Raw genomic sequence first — 25,712 nt, forward strand, 5'->3', positions numbered from 1 at the left:
GATCATAACCAACCGAGCATTTATTAAGTAATTGTTGTATGCCAGGTACTATCCAAGGTGCTGGAGATACAACATAATCAAAATGTCCACAATTTATTATTCTGTCATTCTTTTAGTTGTGACTGACTCTTCCTGACACTGTTTGGGGCTTTCTTAGTAAAGACACTGCAATGGTTTACCATTTTCTTCTGTAGTTCATTTAACAGATGAGGAACCTGAGGCAAATGTGGGGAAGTGACTTGCCCAGGGTCACACAGCTAGTAAATGTCAAGTACATACAGAATAGCTCCCCCTCTTGACTCACTGCCCCAACTGGCACTCACAGGGCAGGCTAGTTCTTCAGAGGAGGTGACTGCTAGAAGTAGTCTAGCAGTTCTAGAAGTAATTTTTTGGTTCTAGAAGTAATTCAATTGCTGCCTTTTTTTAAGTAACAAGTATATTTTTTCCTAATCAAATTTTATTTTATTTTCAGTTTTGAATGCTCTCTCTTCCCCCTATTAAAGTATGCTTTAATCTTCACTCAGACTCCATCTGCTCGTGGATAGCATGTTTCATCATGAGTCCTCTGGAATTCTAGTTGGTCACTGTGTTGATCAGAATTCTTAAAGTCTTCCAAAGTTAATTATTTTCATAATATTGTTTTTACTGTATAGTTATTCTTCTTGGTCTGCTCAGTTCTCTCTGCATCAGTTCATGCAAGTCTTCCCAGGTTTTTTTGAATTCATTCCCTTCATCATTTCTTACAGCACAGTACTATCCCTCCACAGTCATATACTGTGCCTCATTTGATGGGCATGCCTTCAATTCCCAATTCTTTGCCACCATAAAAAGAACTGCTAGAAACATTTTTGTTCATGGGGGTCTTTTTCCTCTTTCTTTGATCTCTTTGGGACATAGCCCTCCCTATTATCAGTATTGCTAGGTCAAAAGTAGGCATAGTTTTATAGAGTTCCAGATTGCTTTCCTGATTGATTGGTCCAGTTCACAACACCTGCTTCTGACCAGCATTTGTCATCTTGTTTCTTTTTTATCAGCTTAGCCAAGCGGATGAGTATGGGGTGGTATCTCAGAGTTGTTTTAATTTATAATTTGCATTTCTCTAATTACTAGTGATTTAGAGCATTGTTTTAAATGGCTACTGATAGCCTGGATTTCTTTTTTCTGAAAATAACTTGTTCTTGCCCCAATAGCTGGGATCTTCAGGCTTATCAAACACTAGGAGATGTGTGTATTGTGCACCTGACCTGTTCCTTCCATCGACTTCTCTCTTTCTCACCTAGGACCAGATTGTTCCGGTGATTGCCATATTGTAGTGTGGTGTGAGATCTGCTACTGCTAGACAGGAATTGGGGATGAGACTTCCTTCTCCCTTTTTCTCATCGATTCTAAGGGTGACTTCTAATATTGAGGTTCACGAGCCCCTACTAGTGTACTTCCTTATAGCAGAGTGATCACAGACAAAGTACAACATAGATAGATGCTGGTGTAGGGAACACATGTGACCATGGGAACTCACAACTCCAGAGTGGAAAGGCCTATGCAACCCTTCAGGACTGGGCACAGTGATGGATAGGATCCCTGCCGGACAGGGCATTTCAGTGAAGGGTGTGGTGCCTCCACTGGAGGGGGTCTATCTGCTGCTAGGCAGTGCTGGATAGGTCTGCTCAGGAGAGTGCCATTCCAGTGGACCCCACCATGGGCAGCCCCAGCCTCTACTGTCTCCAGCTCAAGCTTGGCTGAGTGATACTGGGCTCTTTCAGACCAGTAGAGACCCTTATCTGGAGACTGACAGAAGCCTTGGGCTTCCGCCTTGAGGTTTGTCTGCTCTGGGGAGAGGTGATGTACAACATTTCTTCCTTGCTCAGAACTGGGTTCTTACCAGAATTTATGCTACTGGACAGTTACATTTCCCAAATTTCCTGTTGGGTCTTACGAAAAATGAGCTGGGACCAGGTACTGGAAGCCTGTGCCCTGGGGGCAAGATCATTGTCTGTGCTGGCTTTTTCATGTTTGATGGATTTACTGAGGCCTCGGAATCCTTTCCCAGATGTGGAATGCTTCAAGTACAAGGAAAGGGCTTCCAAGGTCACCTTTCCTTGTCTCTGACTTTGCTGGTCTAAGCAGGGCACATCCTTACGATAGATTTAGCTTCTTCAAAGAGTCCTTGGCCTCTTCTCTTGGCTCATCTCTCGAAGGCTGGCCCCAGTTTACCCTGCAGTCCTCGGGTGAATGGCTCCTCCCCTGTGGGAGTGCCTCTCCTGAGCAGTACTGGTTGCCTCGGGCTTTCTCTGCATGCCTCGGCACCAGACCTGGCTAATGGGTCCTCAGGAGTGCTTATAGACCCAACTCGACTCGACCCGGAGGATCGCTGCTCTGGATGGTGCCCCTACTCTAAGTACCTGTTGGTCCTTCCCTGGCTGTTCCGCTTCGCCTAAGGTGAGCAGGCGGCTGAATGGGATTCTCTGGATCCCGGCTCCGCTCCTGCTCCGCCGGGGCCATCCCACCCCTGGGCTGCAGAGCTTGACTGGACAAACTCAGCCAAGGAGCCCCCTGCGGTGTCTTCTCTCCCCAGCCCCCTCCCTGCACCGGGGCCGCCGCCCCGCCCCCCCGGGAGTGCGAGTGCCCCTTGCTGGAGACACAGAGAGGTGTCCATCAAGGTCCCCTGCTGTGCGCACAGGCACTCTTGGCAAGAACAAACAAGCGGCCTTCCCCGAGGGGCGATCGCCCTGCGTGCACTCGCTCGCTCTTTGCACAAGTGTTCATTTATGGAGCACCTACTGCACGCAGGCACTGGGCTGGGGCGGGGTGGGCTGGGCCGCCCCCGCCCCCCGCCCCCCGCAAAGGAGAACGATCTACAACGAGCAAGGATAACGTTTTTGCGAAAAAGCGCTCAGAAAGGCAGGGAACTCCGATCGCAGCCTTTCCCAGGGCCCGGGCTGCGTCTCTTCCCACGTTACAGCCGCAGTTTCTGAAGCTGCACAGCGGGCACCGGCCTGGGGCTCCGGCCTTTGAGAGAGTAGGCATAGACCTCCAAAGGCAACGGAGGCGTCTGCGCACGCGCCTCCCGGGGCGGGGCTGTCCTCAGGCCACACCCCTCAAGCGGGAGGGGCCAGGGCGGTTTCGTCACGTGACACGAAGGGACCGGCCGAGGTCCTGTCACCTGGTGCAGGCCGCGGCACGGATAGGCTGGCTTTCCGCCCACGTGACGGAGGTGCCTTGCGTCGGTCACTCTAGGTCCAATGAGAGGGCGAGGCGGGCCGGGGCCGGCACCCGGGCCCAGCGCGCGGGAAGGAAGCCGAGCCTGGGTGCTGGGACCGGCCGGCCCGAGAGCGGGTGGCGGGGGAAGGCCGGGCCGGACCGGGAGACATGAAGTGCCTCGTGACGGGAGGAAATGTGCGGGGTGAGTGTGGGGCGAGGGCCGGGGCCAGGGGTCGGAGGTCACGGCCTGTGCCCTCTGACCTCCCTCCCCTAACGCAGTGCTGGGTAAGGCCGCGCACTCGCTGTCGCGCATCGGAGACGAGCTGTACATGGAGCCGCTGGAGGACGGGGTGAGGCGGCGCCGGCCAAGCGGCGGGGTGGGGGTGGGCTGGGCGCGCTGGCCTCCGCCCTCTGACCTCCGCCCCCTGATCTCCGCCCCCAGCTGTCGCTGCGCACGGTGAACGCGTCGCGCTCGGCCTTCGCGTGCTTCCTCTTCGCCCCGCTCTTCTTCCAGCACTACCAGGCGGCCCGGCCCCCGCAGGCGCAGCCACCGCGCTGCAAGGTCCTCATGAAGGTGGGGGCGCGGGGCGGGCCGGGAGGACGGGGCGGGGGCAGGGCGCGCCTGCTGCCGCGCTGATGGCCGCGCCATGCCCCCCGCCAGTCCTTCCTGTCCGTGTTCCGCTCGCTGGCGGCGCTGGAGAAGACAGTGGAGCGCTGCTGCATCGCCCTGAGCCCCGAGAGCAGCCGCCTGGTCATCCAGCTGCACTGCAAGCACGGTGGGGGCGGGGCCGGCAGGGGCGGGGCCGGGGGGGGGGGCGCCGTGTCCCCGCCCCACTCACCTCGGTGCGTGCCTGCGCCCCCCCAGGTGTGACCAAGACCCACAACCTGTCCTTCCAGGAGTGTGAGTCCCTCCAGGCCATCTTCGACCCCGCCAGGTGTCCACATGTGCTGCGCGCCCCCGCCCGGTGAGCTGGGGACATGCGTGGTCGCTCACGGGCACAGACCCCCCACCCCAGAATGGAGGACCTCCCCCATTAGTACACCGGGCGGGCTGGGCAGGGTCCTTGGGCTGTGCTGAGTGGCCTCGCCCCTCGTGCTCTGGGCAGGGTGTTGGTGGAGGCCGTGGCGCCCTTCTCCCCGGCGCTCTCGGAGGTGACGCTGGGCGTGAGCCGGGGCCGCAGGGTTGTCTTCCGGAGCTACCTGGAGGAGGACACAGGTGAGGGGGGACCTGGGGGGGAGGGATGGGGGTCCTCCAGGGGCTGGAGGGGGGTTGGGATAGAGGCCCGCTTCCTCCCCCAGATGCCGCCAAGGCCATGATGACCGAGATGAGCCTCAGTGAGGACGAATTCCAGCAGCTGCAGGCACAGGAGGGAGCGTCCATCACCTTCTGCCTCAAGGAGTTCCGGGTGAGGCGGCTCTCCCCTGTGCTGTGACCCCAGCCTGATCGGCCCTGCCCTAGCACCAGCCCTGCCCTAGCCCCGCTCTGCCCAGCCCTGCACCAGCTCTGCCCTAGCCAGGCTCTGCCCAGCCCCACTGACATCCGGATCTGCTCTTTCAGGGTCTCCTGAGTTTTGCGGAGTCTGCCAACCTGCCCCTCAACATCCACTTTGATCTTCCTGGAAGGTATAAGATGGGCAGGAAGTGGGACCTGCTCTGGGGTCTCTGCCCCCTCCCACTCTTGCCAAGTGGCCAAGAGTGGTTCTTGTCCCTCCCCACCAGGCCGGCCATCTTCATCATTGAGGATTCGCTGCTGGACGGTCACTTTGTCCTGGCTACCCTCTCTGAGCCTGACCTCTGCCCTCAGGAACCTTGTCCACCCCAGGAGGGGGCTCACAGGTGAGGGGGCGCTCCACAGCATTCTTTTCCCCCCTCCTCTTGCCCTTCTGGTCCAGCTCCTCTCCCCCACCTTCCCCAAGACCTCCTACCTCCAGGTCTTGCCCTCCTCCTAAGTTCAGTTAAGGCTTGGTGACATTGTGGGTGGGGTGCCTTTCAGCCTGCCCCCTCTTCTGCTGGAAAACTGGCCACACACCCTGTCCCCAGCTCTGGGCCTTTCTCCCTTAGCACGACACACCTGGATGACTTTGCTAACGATGACATTGACTCTTACATGATCGCTATGGAGACTACTGTGTGTGATGGGGCACTGGTGGCCCCCCGGACCCCTTCCCCTGTGTCAGAGGAAGAGGAGGCAGAGCCCAATGTGGTGCCTGGAACCCCTCCCCTGAAAAAGGTGAACAAATGGTCCCTTGTCTGCTCCCTGTGGGGTGTGGGGAGATGGTGCGTTCTGCCCTGGGTTTGTGGGCTGGCTTGGTGGCGGCCTGTACTCAGTGCTGCTTTTCTCTCTGCTTCTAGTTCCGTTCCTTGTTCTTTGGTTCAGTGTTGGCCCCAACAGAACCTCCCTCTGAGCCCAACCCGGTACTAGCAGAAGACAGTGAGGGAGAGGGCTGATTGGCTCTCAGGGACAGCAGCAGCTGGGCCACCTCACATTCTCAGGAGCAGCGTCTGGCGAGTCTGCTCCTCTGCCTGCTTTGTGTCAGAAAAGACTTGAACTGTGCTTGAGGAGGATGGGGGTCTCTATGGAGATGGAAGAACCTGGTCACTTCCACCCTGGGCCCGAAGCGGACGCTGGCTCTGCTTCTGCTCTGGCCACCACAGCCAACCCCTCCTTCCTCAATAAAGATTCCCAATCCTGAAGCAGACATGCGTCATTCTGGACAAAAGGCAGGCTAATAGGCCAGTGAGAATCCAGCTTTGACATTTATTCAAAAAAGACCAGATAAGGGCACAGAGCAGCTGAGCCCAGATGGGACTCAAGCTTTCTTCCCTGCTCCGAGGGGCCTTCCTTTTCCCTCCCCAGCTCCTCCACCCAGGATCCAGCTCCCAGGATGGGGCGCTAGAGGGAGAACAGGGCAAGGCTAGAGGGAAGTAGACTATTTGATTTTGTTTTATAAAAGAAAATTACACCAAGGTTTGGTGCTCCCTGCAACTAGAGGCTCTCCTGGATGTCAGAGACCCCAGGAGGAGCCAGGATTTCTGTACAATCAGTCATGCCCACGACGGCTATTTCTTGGCCTTGGCAGAGTTACGGGGTGGGGTGATGGGGCGGCCACCAGGATTCAGGCCACTAAACTGCCCATATTTGCCTTTGTTCTTGTCGGCTGGCTTAAGGATCTGCGGAGAGATAGGGCTGGTCAGATGGGCTGCCCTGGGGAGAGGCTGGTCCCAGAAAGTTTCCCTCTCCAGCCCTGGGCTCACGCACCTGGAAAGAGCACATGAGGGTTTCATCCACACTCATCATGGCGCCTGCATTGTCAAACTCACCACAGTAGTTGGGGGCAGAGAAGAGGGTCACCAGTTGCCGCTTGGCAAAGAATTCATAACCATCTTCTACCACCTGGGCCAAAGCAAAGCCTGGTCAGCATCCCTCCCTCTGGGCCGGGCCAGGTCGTCCTGCCCCTAGCCCCAGTCCCTGACCTGGTGTGCTCTGCAGATGAGGTCCAGGTCATGTTTATGAAGGAACTTGGCCACCACCTCAGCTCCAAAAGTAAAGGAGACGCCACGGTCATTCTCCCCCCAGCCTTGCACGTCTTTGTCAGGGTCTGACCACAGGAGGTCACACAGCAGCCCTTGGTCCGGCACGTCTGTGGGCCTCATAATGCGCCGGATCTGCTCCATGGACTGTAGGTCTGGGGACAGTCCTGGAGAAGGCGGCCTCCTCTGAGCCCCTCAGCCCTGACTGGCCTGGTGGGTGACCACTCCCCTACCCCAGGCTGGAGACCCTCCCACCCTCTGGAAGAAGTGGGAGGTAGCCCCAGGGTCACAGTGCCCCACACACCAAGCCTCACCCCCGTGACAGCAGAAAATCTTCTCGTCTACGATGGCTGCAATAGGCAGGCAGTTGAAGCAGTCCGTGAAGGTTTTCCAGAGCTTTATGTTGTAGCGTCTCTTGCCTGTGAGGGAAGGAGAGGGAGCTCCATGAAGACAGGCTGCTAATGAGCCCTGGGGGCTGACCCCCCACTTAGCCCTGAGAAGGGCTCAACTACCCGTCCGCCCTTGTCCTCACCCCCCACTCACACTCGTCATAGAAGCCGTAGATGCGGTTGATGCTGGCACACTCGTGGTTCCCTCGAAGGAGGAAGAAATTCTCTGGGTACTTGATCTTGTAGGCCAGCAGCAGGCAGATGGTCTCCAGGGACTGTTTGCCCCGGTCCACATAGTCCCCCAGGAAGAGGTAGTTGCTCTCCGGGGGAAAGCCCCCGTACTCGAACAGTCTGAGCAGGTCATAGTACTGGCCGTGGATGTCACCTACGTAGGGAGAGGAGCCCGTGAACAGGGTGGGCCAATGACCCCCTGGACTCATGAAGAGCCCAGACCAGGGAGGGAAGGACCTCCAGGCCACTCCAGCTCCATTCAAAATCCCCCTTGGGAAGGCAACTGTCCTGGGCTCAGAGAGTGGGGCATGGGTGCCCAGCTCCCACTGCAGCCAATCACTGGCCCCGTCTTGACCCTGTTAGGCCCTGGGGGAGGGGGTAGGGTGCAAAGCACCACCGAGGCTTGGCCCAAACCCTACAAGGGGCTGGTCGAGAGGTGGGAGGGCGCCCTGGCTCAGACTCATCTCCCACCTCCAGGCCTTTGTAGAGGCCGTGTCCGGCGTACGGGCACTTCCGGCCGCCCCCCTCGGGGGTCTCACCGCAGATCTTGAGGGGTGCCTCGAGCTCGAGGAGGATGGGCTGGCTCAGGAAGATCTCCCGGGACTTGAGACACAGGCCGCGGATCTCGTTCTCCGTCAGCTGCACGTTCTTGCCGGGTCGGGAGCCCTGCACTGGACACAGGCCTCAGAGACCGCCTGCCCCCGCCCCCCCCCCCCCAGTTCCCGGGTGCCCCCCGCCCCCGCCGCACTTCCGCCCGGCCCCCACCCTCCCCTCCCGCGGGCACTTCCGGCGAAGCCCCGGCCCCGCTTCCGGCCGCCCCCGTCCGGGCCCCCGGGCCCCGCCCGGTACCTTCCAGCAGCCTCCCGATGATGGAGTCCAGGTTGAGCTTCTCGCTGTCGGCCATGGCGGCACCGCCCCGAGGGCCCCGGCTCCGTCCCTCCGGCCCGTGCCCGCCGCCGCCGCTCCCGCCGCCCGCTCACGCCGCCGCCGCCTCCGCCGCCGCGCCCTCCGCCCTCTGCCCGCGGCCTCAGCCCCCGCCCAGGCCCCGCCCCGAGCCGCGCGCCACAGCGCCGCCCTCCGGGCGGGAGGGGAGCAGCCGCGGCGGTGGCGGAGGAAGGCGGGACCAGTGAGCGATCGGAGGGCTCTTATAGGAGGAGGAGGAGACGAGGGGTGGGACCGGGAGAGAGCCGGCGGCCCGGATAGGAGGAGGGGAGGGGTGGGACCGACGAGTCAAGAGCCGGCCCCGACAAGAGGAGGAAAAGAAGCAGGAGGAGGGCTAGGGAGGGGCCCCAGCCAGAGCCGGAAAAGAGGCCGAGAACAGGGGCGGGACCAGGAAATGAAGAGGGAACTGGAAGGGGGAGTGGGCGGGGCCCGTGGTGGGAGAGGGGCGGGGCCTAGAGGGGGCCGAGAAAGAAGAGGGAAATGGGCCGCGAGGTGGCGCTTTGCCCACGGTGATCCTTCAAGCTGCGGGTTCGAATATGCCTTCGGACCGTTCCTCCCCAGCCCTAGACCCCTGGCTGCTCTCCCAACCTCTGCCTGCTTCCGTTTCCTAGTCTTTAAAATGGGGCTGTCAGGACTTTATAAGCCCTAGAGCGCTACAGAGACGTTCGCCTTGGTGGTGGTGGTGATGATGAGGGGGGAGGGGCGGGAGTTCGAGGGAAGACCAGGGAAGTGGAGCTGGAAGGAAGGGAGGCCTGGGGGGACCCTCCCAGCAGGGGACCCCCCCCCCCCGGGAACGCTCGGCCGCCTTCTGAGCCCTCGGGCTCTCCAGGACCCTGGACAGTGGCGCCGTCCCTGCCCCCCGGGCTCCCGCTTAGCTGTGGGCCAGCACGCAGGACCAGCCCCCACGTGGGAGCTGGAAGTCCGAGGAAGCCCACCCGTGGTCCATCCTGGGCTGGAGGCCGCGCCATGAGATTGTCAGATTCAGAACCACAAAGGGAGAAACTGAGTCCTAGAGAGTCGGAGGCTTCTGACTGCACAGGGCTTCCTTATGTGAGGAGGGAGGAGAGACCCCGCAGAAGCAGCTTCGGCAAGGTTGGGGGGGGGGGTCGGCCCTCTGGATATAAGGGTGATGGGGCAGGGGAGAGCCCAGCCATCCCTGGGGCGCAAGAAGGAAAGGCAGGTGGGGGGCAGGAGGCTGGGTCAGGGCAGGAAAAAGCGAGGGGCAGAGTGGGCCCCCACCCCCACCCCAGGGGCTACCCAGCTAAGGAGGAAATGATTCTGGGGAGGAAGTGAGAGAGCGCCAGCGCCCCAGAGGTGAGAAGAGGGGCTGAGCAAAGCAGCAGCGGTCTGAGGTGAGTCAGGTGTAAGCTGAGGAGGGGGAGCTCAGGTCTGGGCCTGGGGGTGAGGAGGAGGATGGACGAAGCTGGGTTGAACCTGGCCTGGGGGCTGCCAGCGACCTCCTGGTAACCCCGGGATGCTGGCTTCTGATTCTTTGCAGGAGCAGGGGGCAGGCCATCCATGGCTGCCGCCCTGGGGGAGGACCTGGCCCAGGCCCCTGATATCCAGGATGACTCCAGCTCCCTTGGCTCAGACTCAGAGCTCAATGGTCCGGGACCCTACCGCAGGGCTGACCGCTATGGCTTCATTGGGGGCAGTGCCAAGCCCTCAGACGCAGGGTAAGCTGGGCAGTGGGAGGGCTGAAGCCTAGCTCAGTCACATATCTGGGGAAGGGGACATCCTGGGGATCCAGGTGAGGTCAGGCTATATGTAATCATCATCTGAGTCTCAGGGGTTGCATGTAATTCAGTGTTTCTTTTGATCCAGAGTAGGCAGAGTCTAGTGGGTTAGGGTTAGAGGCTGGGGGAGGGATGTAGAGAAAGTCTAGCTAAAGCAAGTCAGGTGAGGAGCTGGGAAGGGAGGGGGCTAGAGATTGGAAGTCAGAAGATCACAGGACCCTTGATTTAGAGTGGGAAGGGACGTTCAAAGGTCTTCCCGGTGAGGAGGTAACCAAGGACTAGAGAGAGGAAAGGACTTCTCTGGGCTTCAGTCTCCTCATCTGTAAAATGGGCAAACACAAACACTTGACCTACTCAAATCTGTCCCTCTTTGGGAAGTGTGGCAGAGGTTATTGGATAAAGGCATAGACAGGCAAGAGTTGGGCAAAGCCTAATGGGGCTGGGTGGTTAAAGGAGATGGGCTTAGGGGTGGGCATGTATGCTGGGCCCAGCGATGAGACTGGTGAAGGGGGTCTTGGGGGAAAACCATGCCACTCAGGAGCAGAGAGCACAGCCCCCTCTCTGTGCTTGGCAAAGTCCATGAACCAGAGAGACTCATCTGTGGGATGGGTACAGTCAGGCCTGGAGTGGGCCAGAAACAGACAAGCAGCTTCCTAGCACCTATCCGCCCCCGCCCCCCTCACTCTTTGCTGCCTTTGGCTGCCCAGTTCTGAGCTCTCTTGGCTTCTGTTCTGAGCTGGCCCAGCAGGGAGGGGGAACTAGGCCATACCCCCTCCCTCTTCCGACCACACTCCAAGCCACATCCTTCCCATTACTGTGACAACAAGAGACTGAGGTTAGCTGCTCCCCTCCCCCTGCCATGGTCTGCAGACAGAAGGGAGATGACAGTGACCATTGGGGACCCTGTCCTGTCTGACCCCATAGCCCAGGGCAACCCCCACTGGAGCTGATCCGGCAACGAGAAATGAAGTGGGTGGAGATGACGGCTCACTGGGAGAAGACCATGTCCAGGCGGGCCAAGAAGGTGAGGGCCCCACTTGGGGCCTCCATTTCATTCGGTGAACATTTTTTTTAGGTGTCCACTATGTGCTGAGCCCTGGGAATAGAAAGAGGGACTGGAGATTTCATTGGTAGACAGAATTCCCAGGCCGATGGTGTTTCAGAAAAGTCGCAGTGGAAATATTCTGCTCTGTTGAGAAAGTTCAGAGGGAAAGATGAACTCTGTTCTGGGCATGTTGTGTTTAAGACATCTACTAGACATCCTGTTTAAGGTTCCTGAAAGGCAGCTGGAGCTGGGAGATTGGAGGTCAGCAGAGAGATTGAGACAGGATGGGTGGATTTGGGAATCATCACATTGAGATGGTCTTTATATCCATGGGAGCTGACGAGATCCTCAAGTGGAGCAGTCCAGAGGGAGAAGGGAAGAGGGCCCAGGACAAAGGCCAGAGGGAGCCCCTCTGGTTAGAGGGTGGGATCTAGAGGAAGATCCAGGGAAGGAGACAGAGAAGGGGAGTTCAGAGAGGGAGGAGGAGAAGCAGGAAAGAAGGGTGTTCCAGAAACCTAGAGAGAAAGACAATCAAGGAGGAGATGGTGATCAACAGTGCCAGTAGCTGCAGAGGCCAAGGAAAATCAAGATGGAGAAAAGGCCCAGGATTTGGTAGTTAGGAGATCATTGGTCACTTTGGAGAGGGCAGTTTCCGTGGAATGAGAAAGTCAGAAGCTAGATTGTGAGGAGTTAAGAAAAAAGTGAAAGGAGAGACTGTGGAATTGGAGATGTGGGAAGTTTTCCTGAAAGTCAAGGGCTCCAGGGACCCAAAAAGGCTGGGAGCCCCAGGGTGACATGGGCTGAAAGAAAGAAGCTTGTATGGAGAGTGAGTTGTCAGTCAGGACAAAATGAAAGGATTAATGTGTAACAGTGAGAGAGGATGAAACTGTCATGGGTCCAGGCAGCAGGACTATGCAACTTCCTTCAGTGCCTTTCACAGGGAACAGTGGAGAAGGGGTGTGTGTGTGTGTGTGTGTGTGTGTGTGTGTGTGTGTGTGTGTGTGTGTCTGTGTGTGTCTGTGTGTGTGTGTGTGTGTGTGTGTGTGTGTGTGTGTGTGTGTGTGTGTTGAGTGGGAATTGCACCAGGGCCCAAGGCAAGGACCAGTAGAGTCTCTGGAATTGAGAGATGAGGAGGCTGATAAGGGAGAGGCAGGGGCTGAACCTCAGGGCCTCTACCTCTAACCCTTCCCCGACCTGGAAGTCCTTTATCACAAGCAGGATCACTCAGCATCAGTTTCTAGACCTTTTCTCCTTAACAGCACGTACTCTGTACGGAACTCTATGCTGGGGTAGACAGGGTCCCTGAGCTCAGAGAGTCCCCAGTCAAGATAGAGAGAAGGCTAATATCCAGCTTTTCAGAAATAAGCCTGAGTGGTATAGACACAGTGCCAGTGTTCATTTTAACCAGGGAGGCAGAGATTTCATCCCAAAGAAAACAGATGTAGACTCTAGAACAGCCAGGAATTTTTTTGGGGGGGTCTGGTCCTCTTTATTCGCAGAGCTAAGTTTGTGTCCAGTGCCCAGCTATCCCCACCCAGGGTTTGGACCTGAAGCTTCTTTGGTGGGTGAGGGAATAGAGAGGCTGAATCAGGCCTCCTGGGGAGGTGGAAGGGGATAGCTGGATAAGTGGCTCATGCTGACAGTGGCATCATCACCTATAGGTGAAGATACAGTGTCGGAAAGGGATCCCATCTGCCCTTCGTGCCCGCTGCTGGCCCCTGCTATGTGGGGCCCAAGGCCAACAGGCCCAAAACCCTAACACCTACCAGGTGAGGGTACAGGGGTTCTGCTTCTCCCCTTTTTCTCTTACTTCTCAGGGACTCACCAACCCAAAGTTAACTGGGGGCAAGCAGGACAGGGGAAGGGGGGAGCCCGGATGGGGGGAAGTTCCCCCCCATCCCCCTCATTCAATCTCCTAGGAGAAGCTGAGCCCAGAATGGGGTGGGGGGCCAGAACCTCTCTGTGGATTCCTGAGGAGCCCCACAAACTGGGGAGGGTAGGATCAAAACCTCCATTGCCTGGCTTCTGCTCCAGCCTTTCTTCCCATTTGCCTTTCCTTGATTAACCCCAGGAACTGGTCTCAGCCCCAGGGGACCCTCAGTGGCTGGAGGCGATTGGGAGAGACCTGCATCGACAGTTCCCCCTACATGAAATGTTCCTGTCCCCCCAGGGTCATGGGTAAGAGAGGCTTGAGCCCCACCCATCTGCCCTTGTCAGGGCTGGTGTGCCAGGGGTGGGGCTGAGAGTGGGGGCAGGGCTTTTAGACTAGGAGATGTCTATCCTAGTGGGGTGGGATCCCAGAGGCTGGCCAGTCCCACGCCCATTTTGTAGATGGAGGCAGGGACTGCCAAGGTCACTGAACACAGAGATCAGATTCTTTGGAGGCCTGGTCCTGCCTGGTGCCGCCCTCTGCCTCTAGCCCTCGGTCTCTGGTTGGGGCACATAAAAGGTCAGGGCTGGCAGTCCTCTCAGGACTGAGCTGGCCTTGGGATCAGAGAGGAGGGGCAGTGACCTGTGGGGTCTGTGCTGGATCCCTAATGGGGTCTCTTGACGCAGGCAGCAAGGGCTTCTGAATGTACTTAAGGCCTATACCCTGTACCGGCCTGAACAGGGATACTGCCAGGCCCAGGGGCCTGTGGCTGCTGTGCTGCTCATGCAGATGCCCCCCGAGGTGAGCCTCTGACCCCAGTGAACCTCCCTTACTCCCTCTGCCAGCCTTGAGAAGTCAAGCCATCCCCCCTAACCAGGATGACCCCTCCCAAGTCAGCTCATCTTCTACCCCCCCAATGGGTCCATCCCCTCCAAGCCCTGATGAGCTCCCCTCCCCACAGTGAGCCCATCCCCCCAGCCCTGATTGGTTCTCCTCCCCCAGCTCTGATGAGCCCTCTTCACTAAGCTCATCATTCACCCCTCCCCACCAAGTGAGTCATTGGTCCCCCCCTCCCTATGAGCTATGTCCCTACCCGAGGCCCCAAGAAGCTCACTCCCCCCTGCTACACACCAAGAAAGGAAGCCTTACCACCAGAAATGATCTTGGGAAGGGTCCCAGGAGTCAGCTTTCTTTGCTCCCCTGGGGAAGGCTCCTACTTTCCCTCATATTTCTGGCCCCTCCCTACTTTATCTCCTGCCTCCACAGGAGGCTTTCTGGTGTTTGGTGCAGATCTGTGAGTTCTACCTGCCAGGATACTACGGGCCCCACATGGTGAGTGACCCCCATCCCCCAGGGGCCCCTGTGGGCTCTGGACTGGAGGGAGTACCATGGGGAGTGTCAGTGATGGGACTGAGGACAAGCCTGTGGTGAAGGGGAGGGGAAGGGTGTGTGTTGAGGGGCCAAGGTTGCAGCCCTGAGGCTCAATGTCCCTTCCTGGGCCACCCCAAGGAGGCCATAAGGCTGGATGCTGAGGTCTTCTCAGCCCTGCTGGGCAAGCTGTGTCCCCGGATCCACAAGCACCTACAGCAGCAGGGCGTGGGGCCCCTACTCTACCTGCCCGAGTGGTTCCTCTGCCTCTTTGCCCGCTCCCTGCCCTTTGCCACTGTTCTGCGCATCTGGGATGCCTTCTTCAGTGAAGGTGAGTGGACCTGAATGGGACAAATCGTGGAGGCCTCTCCCAGTGGGTTCTCAGAACAAGGGACCCCACCCTGCCTTCACTAAAGACCTTCAGGGATGGGGAGTTTACACCTCCAGACAGGCAACCCTTTCCTTAGGACAGTGACAGCAGATGGGATCATCTGAACCTGTCTGTCCCTTCCCACCTTGCACTGAGGGCTCCTGGTTCTGTCTGTAGGTCCTAGCAGAGCAAGGCTGATCCCTCTTCCAGGTGAGGACAATCAGCTGGTGGCCCTGAGCCTTCTCCCCGCCAGGGCCACCATCCCCAGTGCCCTTGGCCTTCCAGCGTAGCCATGCCCTGTTCATGTGTGGCTGGGCTTGGTTCCCTGGGGTAGTCTGATGGAGGCCCAGCAGCTCTGCCCTCCTCCCTGCCCTGAGCCTTCCCACCTGCTGGCTCCACTGTCTAGGCCTGTGGAAATCCATGGAAGGCAAGGGATGCTTTTAAGGACCTTCCCAGCTCTAAAGTACTGTCCTCAGGACCTAAGGCAGGCACTGGCTGAGTAATTGATTTGAACAAGAAAACTTCATGGAGGTTTAAAAAAATATGGGGAACAGCATCCTTAACCTCAGGGGCTTCTAATCTAATAAAGGAGGGAGGGGGGCAAGGGAGAGAATACAGCACAGACTCCTTGTGCAGCAGGCAGGGCAGGCAGTTCTGGGGACAAGGACAAGAAGATCCTTCCTGAAGGAGGCAGAGGTGCTCTGAGCTGGGCAGTCAGGGAGGGCTTCCTGGAAGAAGCAGTGTAGATCAGAATGGGGAAGTAGAGGCAAAGAGAGCCTAGATTCAGAGCCAGAAGAGGCCTTTGGGGTCATCTAGCCCAACAGCTTCATGACACAGAGATGGGAAGCCATCTGTCCAATGTTGCCCAGGTAGGAAGAAGCCCAACTGGGGCCCAAACTGGATTTCTGATGCTAAGCCCAGCAGCAGCTTGTGATCGACACCAGTCTGGGAGACCAGCTGGGCTGGAGAAATGTGACAGGTCAGAGGGCACTGTGGAGAGCCCGAATGCCAGGCGCCAAGTGGGGATTTTAGCTGAGTGGAAGCAGGAAACAGTGATGCGACCAGGCCTGGGCTTGAGAGGGCCGGAGACAGGGAGCCTGGGGAGAGGGAGGGCTGGAACTGGGCTGGAGAGAAGGGACCCAGGGGAGAAATATTGCAGAAGGAGAATGACTAGGCCTGGGACCCAACTGGAGATAGGAGGGCTAGGGGAGGGTGGGTCTAAGGTGACTCAGACACTTTGGGATGGAGGAACCTGGAGGAGGAGGAGGAGACTGCCAGGAGGCAGGGAAGATGAGAATAGGGTTCAGAGGAGTAGTGGGGAGGGATGCACCAAATGTGAGGAGCCACCCTGTCCAGAATGTGGTTAGTGAGGCAGAGTGGGCAAGTCCAACCTGAGATAGTGGTGAAGAGCCTATCCTTGTGGCAGGACCCCTCCCTCCCCTTCCCCCTTTTCTCCTCTCTTCTTTCCCTCCCCTCCCCCCTCTCCCTCCCCTCTCCCCCCTTTCCTTCCCCTCCTCTCTTTCCCTCCCATCCTCTCTCTTCTCTCCCTCTCCCTCCCCTCCCCCCTCTCCCTCCCCTCCCCCAATGCTCCTACAGCTCTGGCTTCCTCAGCCTCAGCCTAGTATTTGATCTCTGTTTCAGCACTCCAACACCAAGCATCTCTTCAGTCAGTGCCTGCTGGCCCTGAGGGTAGAAGGAACAAAAATGAATAGTCTCTCTGTCCTGGAGGTGCTTCTATTCTGCTTGCTTGGATCTGCTTGTTTGCCTCGGTCTCCCCCATTACACTGGGAGCTCCTTGAGGGCAGGGACTGCCTTCTGCCTTTCTTTGTATCCCCCAGTGCTTTGCACAAGGCCTGGTACACAGTAGGTGCTTCATAAGTATTTAGTGATTGACAGATGAAAGGAAGTTGAAAAAGGACTTGAGTGGGGGGAGTGGAAAGGAGGCTTGATCAGGCAGGAGTCTGAAGGACTCAGGTTTCCATCTCCCAGGCCCTTCTGCCATAAGGCCGCTACTGTCTCAGTCCCAACCCTTGGTGAGGTCCTGGTATGTCATGGAGCTCAGGTTTGTAGGAAGCCAAGTAGCTCTGCAGATCCCTCCAGGGTCAGCCTGCCCTGAGCTGTCATCTGCTTGGCCTTACTCCTGACCGTGTCCTTTGGCAGAGATTGGGGGGTGTTGAGGAAGGCTTCCTGAGGGCAGGAGCTCGCAAGTTGGCTCTTGAAGGATATGTGAGGTTCTAGAAAAATGGGAAAGTGTGCCAGGCAAGAGGCATAGACAAGGCAGGGAGGCAGGAATGAGCTTAATGGATGCAGGGGAAACTGAGGCACCCTGGTTGCAACATGGCGGATAGGTTTGTGATGAGGTCAGAGAGATGAGGCTTGCAGGGAGGTCTCCAGTGGAGTGCCCCACAGATCTGTCCCCAGCTCTGTATGTTTAGCACATTTATCAGTGACTTCCAGAAAAGCACAGATAGCAGGCTCATCACATTTGTGGAGGAAGAGCTAATGTGCCCAGTGATGTCCAGGATCCCCCCAAAATACACCAGCAGGCAAGAATGATGGTTCGGGATAAATGTAACGTCTGACACTTGGGTCCAAACCTCCAACCTCCCCAGCACCAGAGGGGAGGCACAGTTAGACAGCAGTTTGTCTGGAAATGGTCTGGGGGGTCTTAGTGGACCACAAGTTTAACATGTCATCATATGGCAGTCACAAAAGTGAATGTGACCTTGGGCTGCACTGAGAAGCAGAAGCGGGTCCAAGTCCCTCCCCTTCTGCCCCCATCAGAGCAAGCTCAGGGTGCTGTGTTCAGTTCTTTTGGTCACAGTTTAGGAAGCCCATTGGCAAACTGGAGTGTCCAGAGGAGAGCACCCAGCATGGGCCTGGTAGGAGAGCTGGGAGATGTTTGGGCTGGAGAAGAGGAGGGAGCCTTGGAGGACATGGGAGCTGTGTGCAAGTACTAAGAATGAGAGTCAGGATGTGAGCAGAGACTTCTCAGGACTCAGGTCACCCCACCGCGGACTGCTCCTGGGGGAGGTCCCTGAGCTCCCCTTCCCTGGGTGGCTTCCCGGCCACAAGGGGTGGGCTTCCCATTCAGGGGAAGATGAACTGCCTCTGAGGTACCCTGTCTGTCCAGGGGTGAAGGTCCTGTTCCGGGTGGGGCTGACCCTGGTCCGCCTGGCCCTGGGCACAGCCGAGCAGCGCAAGGCCTGCCCTGGGCTGCTGGAGACCCTGGAGACGCTGCGGTCCATCCCGCCAGCCCAGCTGCAGGAGGACCAGTTCATGGCCCAGGTGGGTGGTAGCTCTGAGCCCCGCCCTGCAGGCGGGGCCGCCTCCTGCATCCCGCCCCTCCAGGCTCCGGGCCCGCATGCCCCTCAGCCAGCTGTGCCCACAGGTTCACGCTGTGGCCATCTCGGAACGAGACTTGCAGCGAGAGAGCGTCACCCAGCTAGCCAAGCTCCAGAAGGCTTCCCCGGAGCTACAGCTGAGGCCCAAAGACCGCCTGCCTGGGGCCACGGCCATCTTCGAGGCCCAGCAGCTGGCCGCCGCCAAGCCCCCAGACCCGGAGGTCCCCCGCATTGTGGTGCACCCCCCGGAGGAGCCGCGGCCCCGAAAGAAGCCACAGACCCGGGGCAAGACTTTCCACGGGATGCTCACTCGATCTCGGGGCCCCCAGACGGAAGGCTCCTCGAGGGCCCACCGGGCCTCCTCTTCCTTCCTGGACACGCGATTCTGAGAGGCCTCCCTGGGGCACCCGGAGCTTTGGAGGATCTGGGGAGGATCCTGACTCCTCCCTCTAGCCTTGGCCACGCCCCTCCCTTCTCCGGACTCCCTCCAGGGTAAAGTGACATGGTTGGGGCTGGTCCTCTCCAAGGTCTCTTCCAATCAGAATGGGGAGGGCATGGGTCTGAATACCACTTTCCTCTTGGGGGAGAGGGTCTCCCTGCTTCCCTTCCCCACCCAGGCTTTTGATTCCTATTCATGGTCCTCAGAGGTATCAATCTCCGATGATCCAGGTCGGACCCCAGTTACCTCCCCTCCCCTCCTGGTCCCTCCAGAATCCACCAACCAACATCTTCCTGCTGGAACCAGCCTGTGTTTGCCTCTCTGGGCACCCCTGAGGCTCTGACCCGGAGTTTGACTCAAAGACTGAGCTGAACAAAATTCTGAGGTTCTTCTTGAGGGCTCCACAGCCAGTCAGGGGTCATCATTCTGGTTCTGAATCACTGGGTGATGTGGCACCAGTCCCTTCTCCACACTGATGTTAGTTTCCCTTTCTCCGAAAGTAGAGGGTTGGACTGGATCAGCTTCTGAAATGGGAGGGCAAAGGCTCCCAGGACTGGACACAAGGCCTTTCGAACATATTGTAGGTGCTTAATAAAGGCTGGGTCAAGGGAATCTGTGGGGCAGAGTGGTCTTTTTCTCCTCCAGAGCCCCCAAATGGAATGGAGTATGTCTTCAAAATCCTCTTTATTTGGGACTTGGGGGAGGTCCTATGGGGGGGGATAAATTTTATCTCTTGTGCTTCAGAATCTCCTTGAAACCTTGGAGAAAGGGGTTCCTTCCTCTCTGAGGAGCCCTCCCCCTCCCCCAGGGGGGGCCTAGCATATTTCCTTTGATGTAAAATGGGATTAAGAATGCCTTCCTGCCCCCTCCCTCCCCCAGGGACCTTTGTGAGGCTAAATGTGAAAGGGAACAGATGAACTGATGGATGGATGGATGGATGGATGAATGGATGGACAGGAGAGGGTTTTTCTCCAACACTGTGTAAATGGCCACTATAATAAAGTTATTGCTGGTTTTGTGATTATTTTGGGGGACCTGCCTCTCTGGTCCATTTCTGGAGCCAGCACCCATTTAGTGAAGCATACATCACTCTGGCTTCGGGGGCAGCAGACCTGAATCCTAGGACAGCCTCTGTCACTCTGACTGTGTGACTGCTGCTAGGTCTCAACCTCTGTGGGCTTTTGTAAAATGAGGAAATCAAGCTAGAGGCTCAGTAAGGCAGGACCACCCCCCTGCTCTGGGTGCCCCCCGCCCCACCAAGGTGGCTGACATCTTCCATCTCTGTTGGCTGCAGATGGAGGACTGGGGCTTCCTGGCCCCTCTCTTTCCACTAGGCCTAGTTGAGAGGAGGTGGGGGGGGGCCTGTGCTTGGGCCTCCTATGCTCCCCCTTTCCAGGAAGCCAAGGTTGAACAGAGACCCAGTGTGTGAGAGACAAAGGAGAAAGGCCCAAAGGCTACCCCTTCCTCCACAGGGCCCTCCTCCGACCCCAACTGCCTGGATGGGGCCCAAAGGTTCTGCCTGACAGGTCCAGGTAAATGTTCACCTTCCACCTCCTCTTCCCCTCTCAGCCTCAGCCCCTAGACTATGAGCTCCCCACCAATATCATGAAAACCCTCCCTGGGTTCTCACTCCCTAATTACCACCTGGACCCATTGGGCCTCATTAGGGTTCCTTGAGTCTTCACTGTTACCAGGGTACTGATTGTTGCCGAGGCAATGAGGCTAGTTCCCTTGAGACCCCTGTCCCTTGTCATCCCTGCTACCCTATTCCCTCATTACCCCCAGGCCAGTCAGGCTGCAGGAAGTGTCCCCATTGACAAGTGGGGAAACTGAGACCCAGAGAGAGTGACTTGTCTAAGCAAGTCAGACAACTGAGCCAAGACTTGAGCCTGGGACTCCCTTGATTCTGGTGCCCAGAGCTAGGTGTTTTGCCAGGCTCTGCCTCCCTGGGTCCTAGATAGCAGAGGGGCTGCTGCTGGACTGGGCCCCAGTCAGAGCCAGGGCAGGAAGAGTGAGGCTGGATGAGAACAGAGCCCAGGACCTTGATTAGGTTTCCTCACTTCCTGCAATACAAATAAGAAACCAGCCACTGTGGGAAAATACATTCCCCTCCCTGGACTGACCTGGGCAGGCCTTGGAAGTAAAGCCTGGCTTGTGGGAAGGATGGAAGGGGAGTGACCTGCATCTGATAAGAACTACATACTCCAGGCACTGATAAGGAAGAATCAGTAAGAGCTCTAACTAGGCCACTGTGACCTGTGCTGTATCCCAAGATGTTGCATTTCAGAGGGGGCACTGATAGCACCTTTGGTCCTTAAGCAGCAAAGAAACTGGTGAACTTAGCACAGGCATTCCCCATCATTGACCTTGAAGTGTCTCAGGATCTCTGTCAGGCCTAGAGGCCTAAGGGCTACCTGAGTCTTACCTTACCTATCGCAGGTCTTCGGCTGGCCAAACCGGATAAACGTATGAGAGAAGAGACTTTCCAGAGTCGAACAAGGGTTAGGCTTTATTCAGGGTCTTGGTTACAAGTGCAGGGGGAATTCTTCCTGAGGAGAGAGAGAAATCTCCCAAGGAGGCAAAGATCTTACAGTAAGAGAATGGAAGTGGAAGAGGGAGAGAGGGGAGAGGGAAGAGGGGAGAGGGAAGAAAGAAGGGAGGAGAGAGGGAAGAGGGGCCTTCTGTCCTCTAAGGGCCCCTCAGTGCTAAGAGCGCCTTCAGGCTTTCCTGACCCTACTTAAGCTCTCCTGCCGCATAGTTTGCATGTGAATACTGGGCGTGCTCTCAGCCTTTTGTTAGTCAACAACAGGTGTGCTCAGACCCCGGGCCAATCTCGAGGGCAGGATGCTCTCCCCAGCACGTATCCCACTGAGAAGAGGCGGAGATGCACGAGATAGCCCGGGTCTCACACCTCAATTCCCAGCTGTTCCCTGGGGGGCCTCATGAGAACTCTAAGGTTTAGAAGTCCTCACTTTTACCTGCCTGAGACTGTCCACATGGAACTGAGCTTACACCCCCAACAGATCTCCATCACTCTCTTGAAGTGAGCATGTGCCCATTTGCCTCAGACACAACAGTTGCTTCTTAGGCCTTTTGAGTGATATGTCCCATTTTAGGCAGCATAAGGCAAGCTCAGCATGACTCAGCAACAAGATATGGCAGCTGAAAAACCAGTGCAATCAGCCAGCTGCTCTGAGAGAGAGGGCCAGGGGAGGAGGATGGTACGGGGGCTGTCTTTCACTTCAGTCAGATCCTATCTGGAGTATTGTGCTTCAGTCTGGGGGCCACATTCTTGGGAGGCTGTTGGAAGTTGGAGGGTGTCTTCTGGAGGGTAACCAGAATGGTGGGGCTTCAACCATCCCCCATGTGGGGGTGTATAAATGAGAGACGAGAAGAATCAAGGAAACGTATTCTTGTCTGTAGATGGAAAAGAGATTCTCCTCGTTCAGCTTGGCTCCAGGGGACAAGTCCTCGGAGAAGATGCAAATGGGCTCTGATTTCAGCTGATTGTTAGGAAGCACTGCTCTCCATCTGAGCTGCCCATCAAGGGGTCTGCCCTCTCCTAGGCTACAGACAGTGACTCTAGGTCAACCTTATGGGATGCTGCAGCTCTGGGAAATCATGTTCAAATTTGGATAGGACACAAGGTCCTCAAAGATGCCTTCTGCCCGTGGAACACTGGGATTCTGGACCTCAGACCAAGCCATCTACATTCTGGATGACCTCAGTGAACAACCTCAAAGTGCAGCCTGAAGAGGAGTGGGACATTCTGGATAGGGCGCTTCCTTTCAAATAGTGTCAGAAGACAATACAACGAACACTGCTCTGTATCTATGTGCCTTGGAGCAAGCCAACCCTTGGCCTCAGCTGTCCCAGAGAGCACCAAGTTCCTGCCTTTGTAGGATCCTAGGTCCTAAACTGAAAGGGACCTTAGAGAACATTGTGTATTCCCTTCATTTTCAGATGACACGATTGAAGTCCAAAGGAGTGACTCACCTCTGCTCACTCACATAGCCTATAAGAGTCAGAGGTATGTCTCCCTGACATAGACATAGATATAAGACATAGGCATAGACTTAGACGTCGACATTGACATAGGCATAGACATAGACATATAGATGTAGATAGAGACATAGACATAGACATAGACACCAATAACTCAGGCACAGTATACAAGCCAATTCCATTCCAGAGGTGCTACCAGAGGTCGAGGGAAAAGTCACTACCACCTGGGAGGAATCAAGGCAAACTTCTCAGAGGAGATGGCAGCCAGTTGAACACTAGTCTCAGCTCTCAGGGTGGACTTCTGTTCATTCTAAAGGAGAGTTCCTTGACAATTTGAAGCATTCAAGAATGGAAAGGCTGACCTCCTTCCCTACCACTGAAGGTCTTTTAAAGGAGATGACTCAATAACCTTTTGGATCCTCATAGAAGGGACATCTTGTCAAGTATGAGCTGGATAAACTAACCTCTGAAAGTCAACATGGCATAGTGGATAATGATAGAATATATTATACAATATAATAACAATTTGCATTTACGTAATGCTTCACAGTTTTGCAAAGCAAATATCTCATTTTATCTTCACAAAAGCCCTGTAAGGTAGGTGCCATTATTAAATTAATCCTTTTTTTTTTTTTTTACAGATGAGGAAACTGAGCCCCAGAGAAGAGTCATACAGGTTCACACAGTCAGTGTCTGAAGTGGGATTTGAAGTAAATAAAGTCTTCCTGACTCCAGGTTCAAGACTCTATTCTCTGTGTCACCTAACTGACCCTGAAAGTTTGGGGTTTAGAGTCAGGAAGATGTGGGTTTGAATTCTGCCTACCAGCTGTGTGACACTGGTGAAGCCACTGAAAGTCTCTGGGCCTCAGTTTCCTCATTTGTAAAAAGAGGAGATTGGACTTGAAGGTCTCTGAGTTCCCTTCCAACCTCATTTGGGGTTTTCTTGACAGGGATACTGGAGAGGTTTGCCATTTCCCTTCTCCAGTTCGTTTTATAGATAAGAAAACTGAAGCAAATAGGGTGAAGTGACTTGCCCAGGGTCACACAGCTAGCAGGCATCTGAGGTCGGACTTGAACTCAAGTCTTCCTGACTGCAGGCTTGAGGTGACAGTAAGAGGTGCCCAAGAATGTAATGGGCTCCCTGGATAGAGTGTAGGTTCCCCCCATGTCATTTTTCTGAGCATTCCTGCTCCATGGGGCTGGAAGTTGGTCTAGGTGCCTTCCTAAGTGAGGTTGGCTGCAGCTCTGAGACAGAATGAGTTCTCTGTCAGTATCTGTCCTCTGAAGGCAGCACCATGGCCAGGGCCTGGGCCAGTAGGCGAAGTTGGCAACCTCAGAAGTGGTGCAAAGCATTTGGCAGGGAGCCAGTAGTCAAGAATTCTTCTTGACTGACAGGAGCTAGGGGCTCTCTGAGATGCCAGAGACTGGACGTTGTGAGACTGGGAATGGGGACCCTAAGATTCAAAAATGCAAAGAAAGCTTAGGGATGATCTGATCTAACTTCCCATTCTACATATGAGGGAACTGAGGCCTAGAGAACAGAAGAGATGTGCCAAGTCATACATATATTAAGTAGCAGGGTCTATGACCAGCGCTAAGGCAGGGAGTCACAAACCCGGGGGAGTATGGAATGAAGAGACAGGAGCCAGGCGGGACTCTGAGCTGAATCTGTTTATTGATCTGAGAGTCAAGGTTTCTATACTCTCTTACAAGCAACCAAGCAGGGTTATTCTCATGAGAACATTTTTAGCCTCCTTACTTTGCTTCCTTACCTTAGTTGCTTTTGTGCGACCACCTTGGGATGTATAGTCAGGGTCAGGAAGTTCTCATCCTTGAATAACAGGAGTATGATGGTGAGCCAAGAGGAAGTAAGCCCTAATGCTAGTATAAGTCTCAAGAAAAACCTGGACAGTACATCACATTCTAGATTCCATTAGTACTGGCCCTCTACAAGGGTCAAGATTCGAACTTAGGTATCTAGCTCTGGCCAGGACACTAGTGTCCCAGAGGGCCACAGTTTCCATTGCCCCAAGCCGCCTTTGCATTCACAGGATAACAGAGCTGGAAGAGACTTCAGAGCCCATATAGTTCCCTCTCCCATTTCACAGATGAGAAAACAAAGGCTCATAAAATAAGCAGTAAATAGTCAAAGCGAGATTGGAATCTAGGTCCTCTGGCTCCATTGGGCCAAATTGCCTGTTCCAAGCTCACCTGAACATCTATTCCCCTTTCAGAGGAAAGGCTATTTTGAAGGAGCTGTGATGGGTGACTAGGAAGAATCAGTTGATCTGGTCTTGCCCTGGTTTACAGAGCTGCTTGCACTGGGAGGGACCTTGGCACCCAACCCCTAAGCCAGAGTTCCCCTAAATCAGCCTTGCCTAAGTGGTGATCTTGAGGCCCTCCAGGAAGTGAGCACCCACTGTGGCAGTATTGGGGAGCATTGCCAGGTATGTCCATTTTTGTGAGAATGCCCAGGATGAAGGAGAATTAAAAGACACCACCTTGCACCCTGGGCTGCACCCAGCTGGACCCAGAAATCAAAGCCGTAGAGGAATGGGAGGTGGGAGAGCCAGCAGCAGGCTGGGGAATGCAGGGAAACAGGGGCCATGGGTAGAGAATCCTGCTTTCAGATCTCGGTCTCCATGCCCCAATTTTTGGGAAAATACACAAAAGTAGTTCTCTGGGTAGTCCTGGGATTGACCGCTGGGTGCTCCCTCTTTGTCACCCAGCTCAAAGCTTATGCACTGCCTTTGCCAGGGCTGTGGGTGGTCCTCCCTGCTCAGGCTTCAGCAACTGGTCATGTTATCTAAGACAATCCATAAGTGTGGGACACCTTTTAGAGGGCTGATGTGGTAGGGAGTGGTTGGGAGGGTGGGGGCCTGCTTCTACTGGGGCCACATACATAGCTTTCTGAAAGAGGCCAGAGCCCTGGACTGGGATGCAGAAGGCGTGGGCTCTAGTCCTGGCTGTGTGACCATGTTGGTGCCAGGCTCCCTGAGCTGCCTCTGTGGGCCTCTGGCCAGAACTTGGTTTCCATAGCTGTGCCCATGGGGAGTGGGAGCCTGCCTTGTCTCTGGGGCTGTGTGACTGCTTGTCCTGAACAATATGTCTCTGTTTCAGCCTCCTTGTCCGTATGAGCCCCTGTTTGGGGGGGAGGGGTTGAAAGAGGATGAGGGAAGGGTGGATCTGTACCAGTCTCTTGCTCTCCCTTGGTCCCTTGGCTTGATCCCTCCACAGATCAGTG

The 25,712-nt window shown here is 56.1% G+C and overlaps 3 protein-coding genes across 9 annotated transcripts; 2 read left to right on the forward strand and 1 right to left on the reverse strand.

The window, feature by feature from the left end:
* Positions 1 to 3,227: 3,227 nt before the first annotated feature.
* Positions 3,228 to 5,892, forward strand: RAD9A (RAD9 checkpoint clamp component A). Of its 5 annotated transcripts, none has more exons than XM_072639278.1 (11): positions 3,228 to 3,400; positions 3,478 to 3,548; positions 3,641 to 3,772; positions 3,860 to 3,974; positions 4,064 to 4,163; positions 4,305 to 4,414; positions 4,498 to 4,604; positions 4,757 to 4,821; positions 4,918 to 5,034; positions 5,260 to 5,428; positions 5,551 to 5,892. In XM_072639278.1, exons 1-11 carry the CDS (start codon positions 3,367 to 3,369, stop codon positions 5,644 to 5,646), a joined length of 1,116 nt encoding a protein of 371 aa, XP_072495379.1. In that variant the 5' UTR covers positions 3,228 to 3,366; the 3' UTR covers positions 5,647 to 5,892. The 5 variants fall into 5 exon arrangements, with proteins under 5 accessions (XP_072495379.1, XP_072495378.1, XP_072495382.1 ...); XM_072639277.1 differs by having other exon boundaries at positions 3,245 to 3,400; positions 5,239 to 5,428; XM_072639281.1 differs by having other exon boundaries at positions 3,245 to 3,400; positions 5,321 to 5,428.
* A 44-nt stretch (positions 5,893 to 5,936) lies between these two features.
* Positions 5,937 to 8,346, reverse strand: PPP1CA (protein phosphatase 1 catalytic subunit alpha). Its single transcript, XM_072639282.1, has 7 exons — positions 8,199 to 8,346; positions 7,889 to 8,020; positions 7,273 to 7,503; positions 7,044 to 7,148; positions 6,673 to 6,896; positions 6,458 to 6,592; positions 5,937 to 6,369 (listed from the first exon to the last, which is right to left on the reverse strand). The coding sequence occupies exons 1-7, from the start codon at positions 8,251 to 8,253 to the stop codon at positions 6,259 to 6,261; spliced, it is 993 nt and encodes a 330-aa protein (XP_072495383.1). The 5' UTR covers positions 8,254 to 8,346; the 3' UTR covers positions 5,937 to 6,258.
* A 442-nt stretch (positions 8,347 to 8,788) lies between these two features.
* On the forward strand, positions 8,789 to 18,810 carry TBC1D10C (TBC1 domain family member 10C). 3 transcript variants are annotated; one of them, XM_072639274.1, is made up of 11 exons: positions 8,789 to 9,643; positions 9,790 to 9,967; positions 10,952 to 11,051; positions 12,734 to 12,841; positions 13,144 to 13,250; positions 13,629 to 13,743; positions 14,209 to 14,274; positions 14,452 to 14,641; positions 17,814 to 17,968; positions 18,072 to 18,516; positions 18,694 to 18,810. In XM_072639274.1, the coding sequence occupies exons 2-10, from the start codon at positions 9,810 to 9,812 to the stop codon at positions 18,411 to 18,413; spliced, it is 1,341 nt and encodes a 446-aa protein (XP_072495375.1). In that variant the 5' UTR covers positions 8,789 to 9,643; positions 9,790 to 9,809; the 3' UTR covers positions 18,414 to 18,516; positions 18,694 to 18,810. The 3 variants fall into 3 exon arrangements, with proteins under 3 accessions (XP_072495375.1, XP_072495376.1, XP_072495377.1); XM_072639276.1 differs by lacking the exon at positions 12,734 to 12,841 and having other exon boundaries at positions 9,508 to 9,643; XM_072639275.1 differs by lacking the exons at positions 17,814 to 17,968; positions 18,072 to 18,516; positions 18,694 to 18,810 and adding an exon at positions 15,554 to 16,186.
* The last annotated feature ends 6,902 nt before the right edge of the window (positions 18,811 to 25,712 follow it).

Source organism: Notamacropus eugenii, chromosome 2 (genome assembly GCF_028372415.1).
Source record: "Notamacropus eugenii isolate mMacEug1 chromosome 2, mMacEug1.pri_v2, whole genome shotgun sequence".
NCBI classification, from domain to species: domain Eukaryota; kingdom Metazoa; phylum Chordata; class Mammalia; order Diprotodontia; family Macropodidae; genus Notamacropus; species Notamacropus eugenii.

Excerpts from the sequence above, each read along its gene's own strand:
- PPP1CA (XM_072639282.1), bottom strand. The coding sequence starts at position 8,253 with ATGGCCGACAGCGAGAAGCTCAACCTGGACTCCATCATCGGGAGGCTG. Across the intron at positions 8,021-8,198 it reads CATCGGGAGGCTGCTGGAAG|TGCAGGGCTCCCGACCCGGC; the intron begins GTACCGGGCGGG and ends GCCTGTGTCCAG. Across the intron at positions 7,504-7,888 it reads GGCACCCCTCAAGATCTGCG|GTGACATCCACGGCCAGTAC; the intron begins GTGAGACCCCCG and ends CTCCCTACGTAG.
- RAD9A (XM_072639277.1), top strand. The coding sequence starts at position 3,367 with ATGAAGTGCCTCGTGACGGGAGGAAATGTGCGGG. Across the intron at positions 3,773-3,859 it reads GCTGCAAGGTCCTCATGAAG|TCCTTCCTGTCCGTGTTCCG; the intron begins GTGGGGGCGCGG and ends GCCCCCCGCCAG. Across the intron at positions 4,822-4,917 it reads CACTTTGATCTTCCTGGAAG|GCCGGCCATCTTCATCATTG; the intron begins GTATAAGATGGG and ends CCTCCCCACCAG.
- TBC1D10C (XM_072639274.1), top strand. The coding sequence starts at position 9,810 with ATGGCTGCCGCCCTGGGGGAGGACCTGGCCCAGGCCCCTGATATCCAG. Across the intron at positions 14,642-17,813 it reads GGATGCCTTCTTCAGTGAAG|GGGTGAAGGTCCTGTTCCGG; the intron begins GTGAGTGGACCT and ends CTGTCTGTCCAG. Across the intron at positions 17,969-18,071 it reads AGGACCAGTTCATGGCCCAG|GTTCACGCTGTGGCCATCTC; the intron begins GTGGGTGGTAGC and ends CTGTGCCCACAG.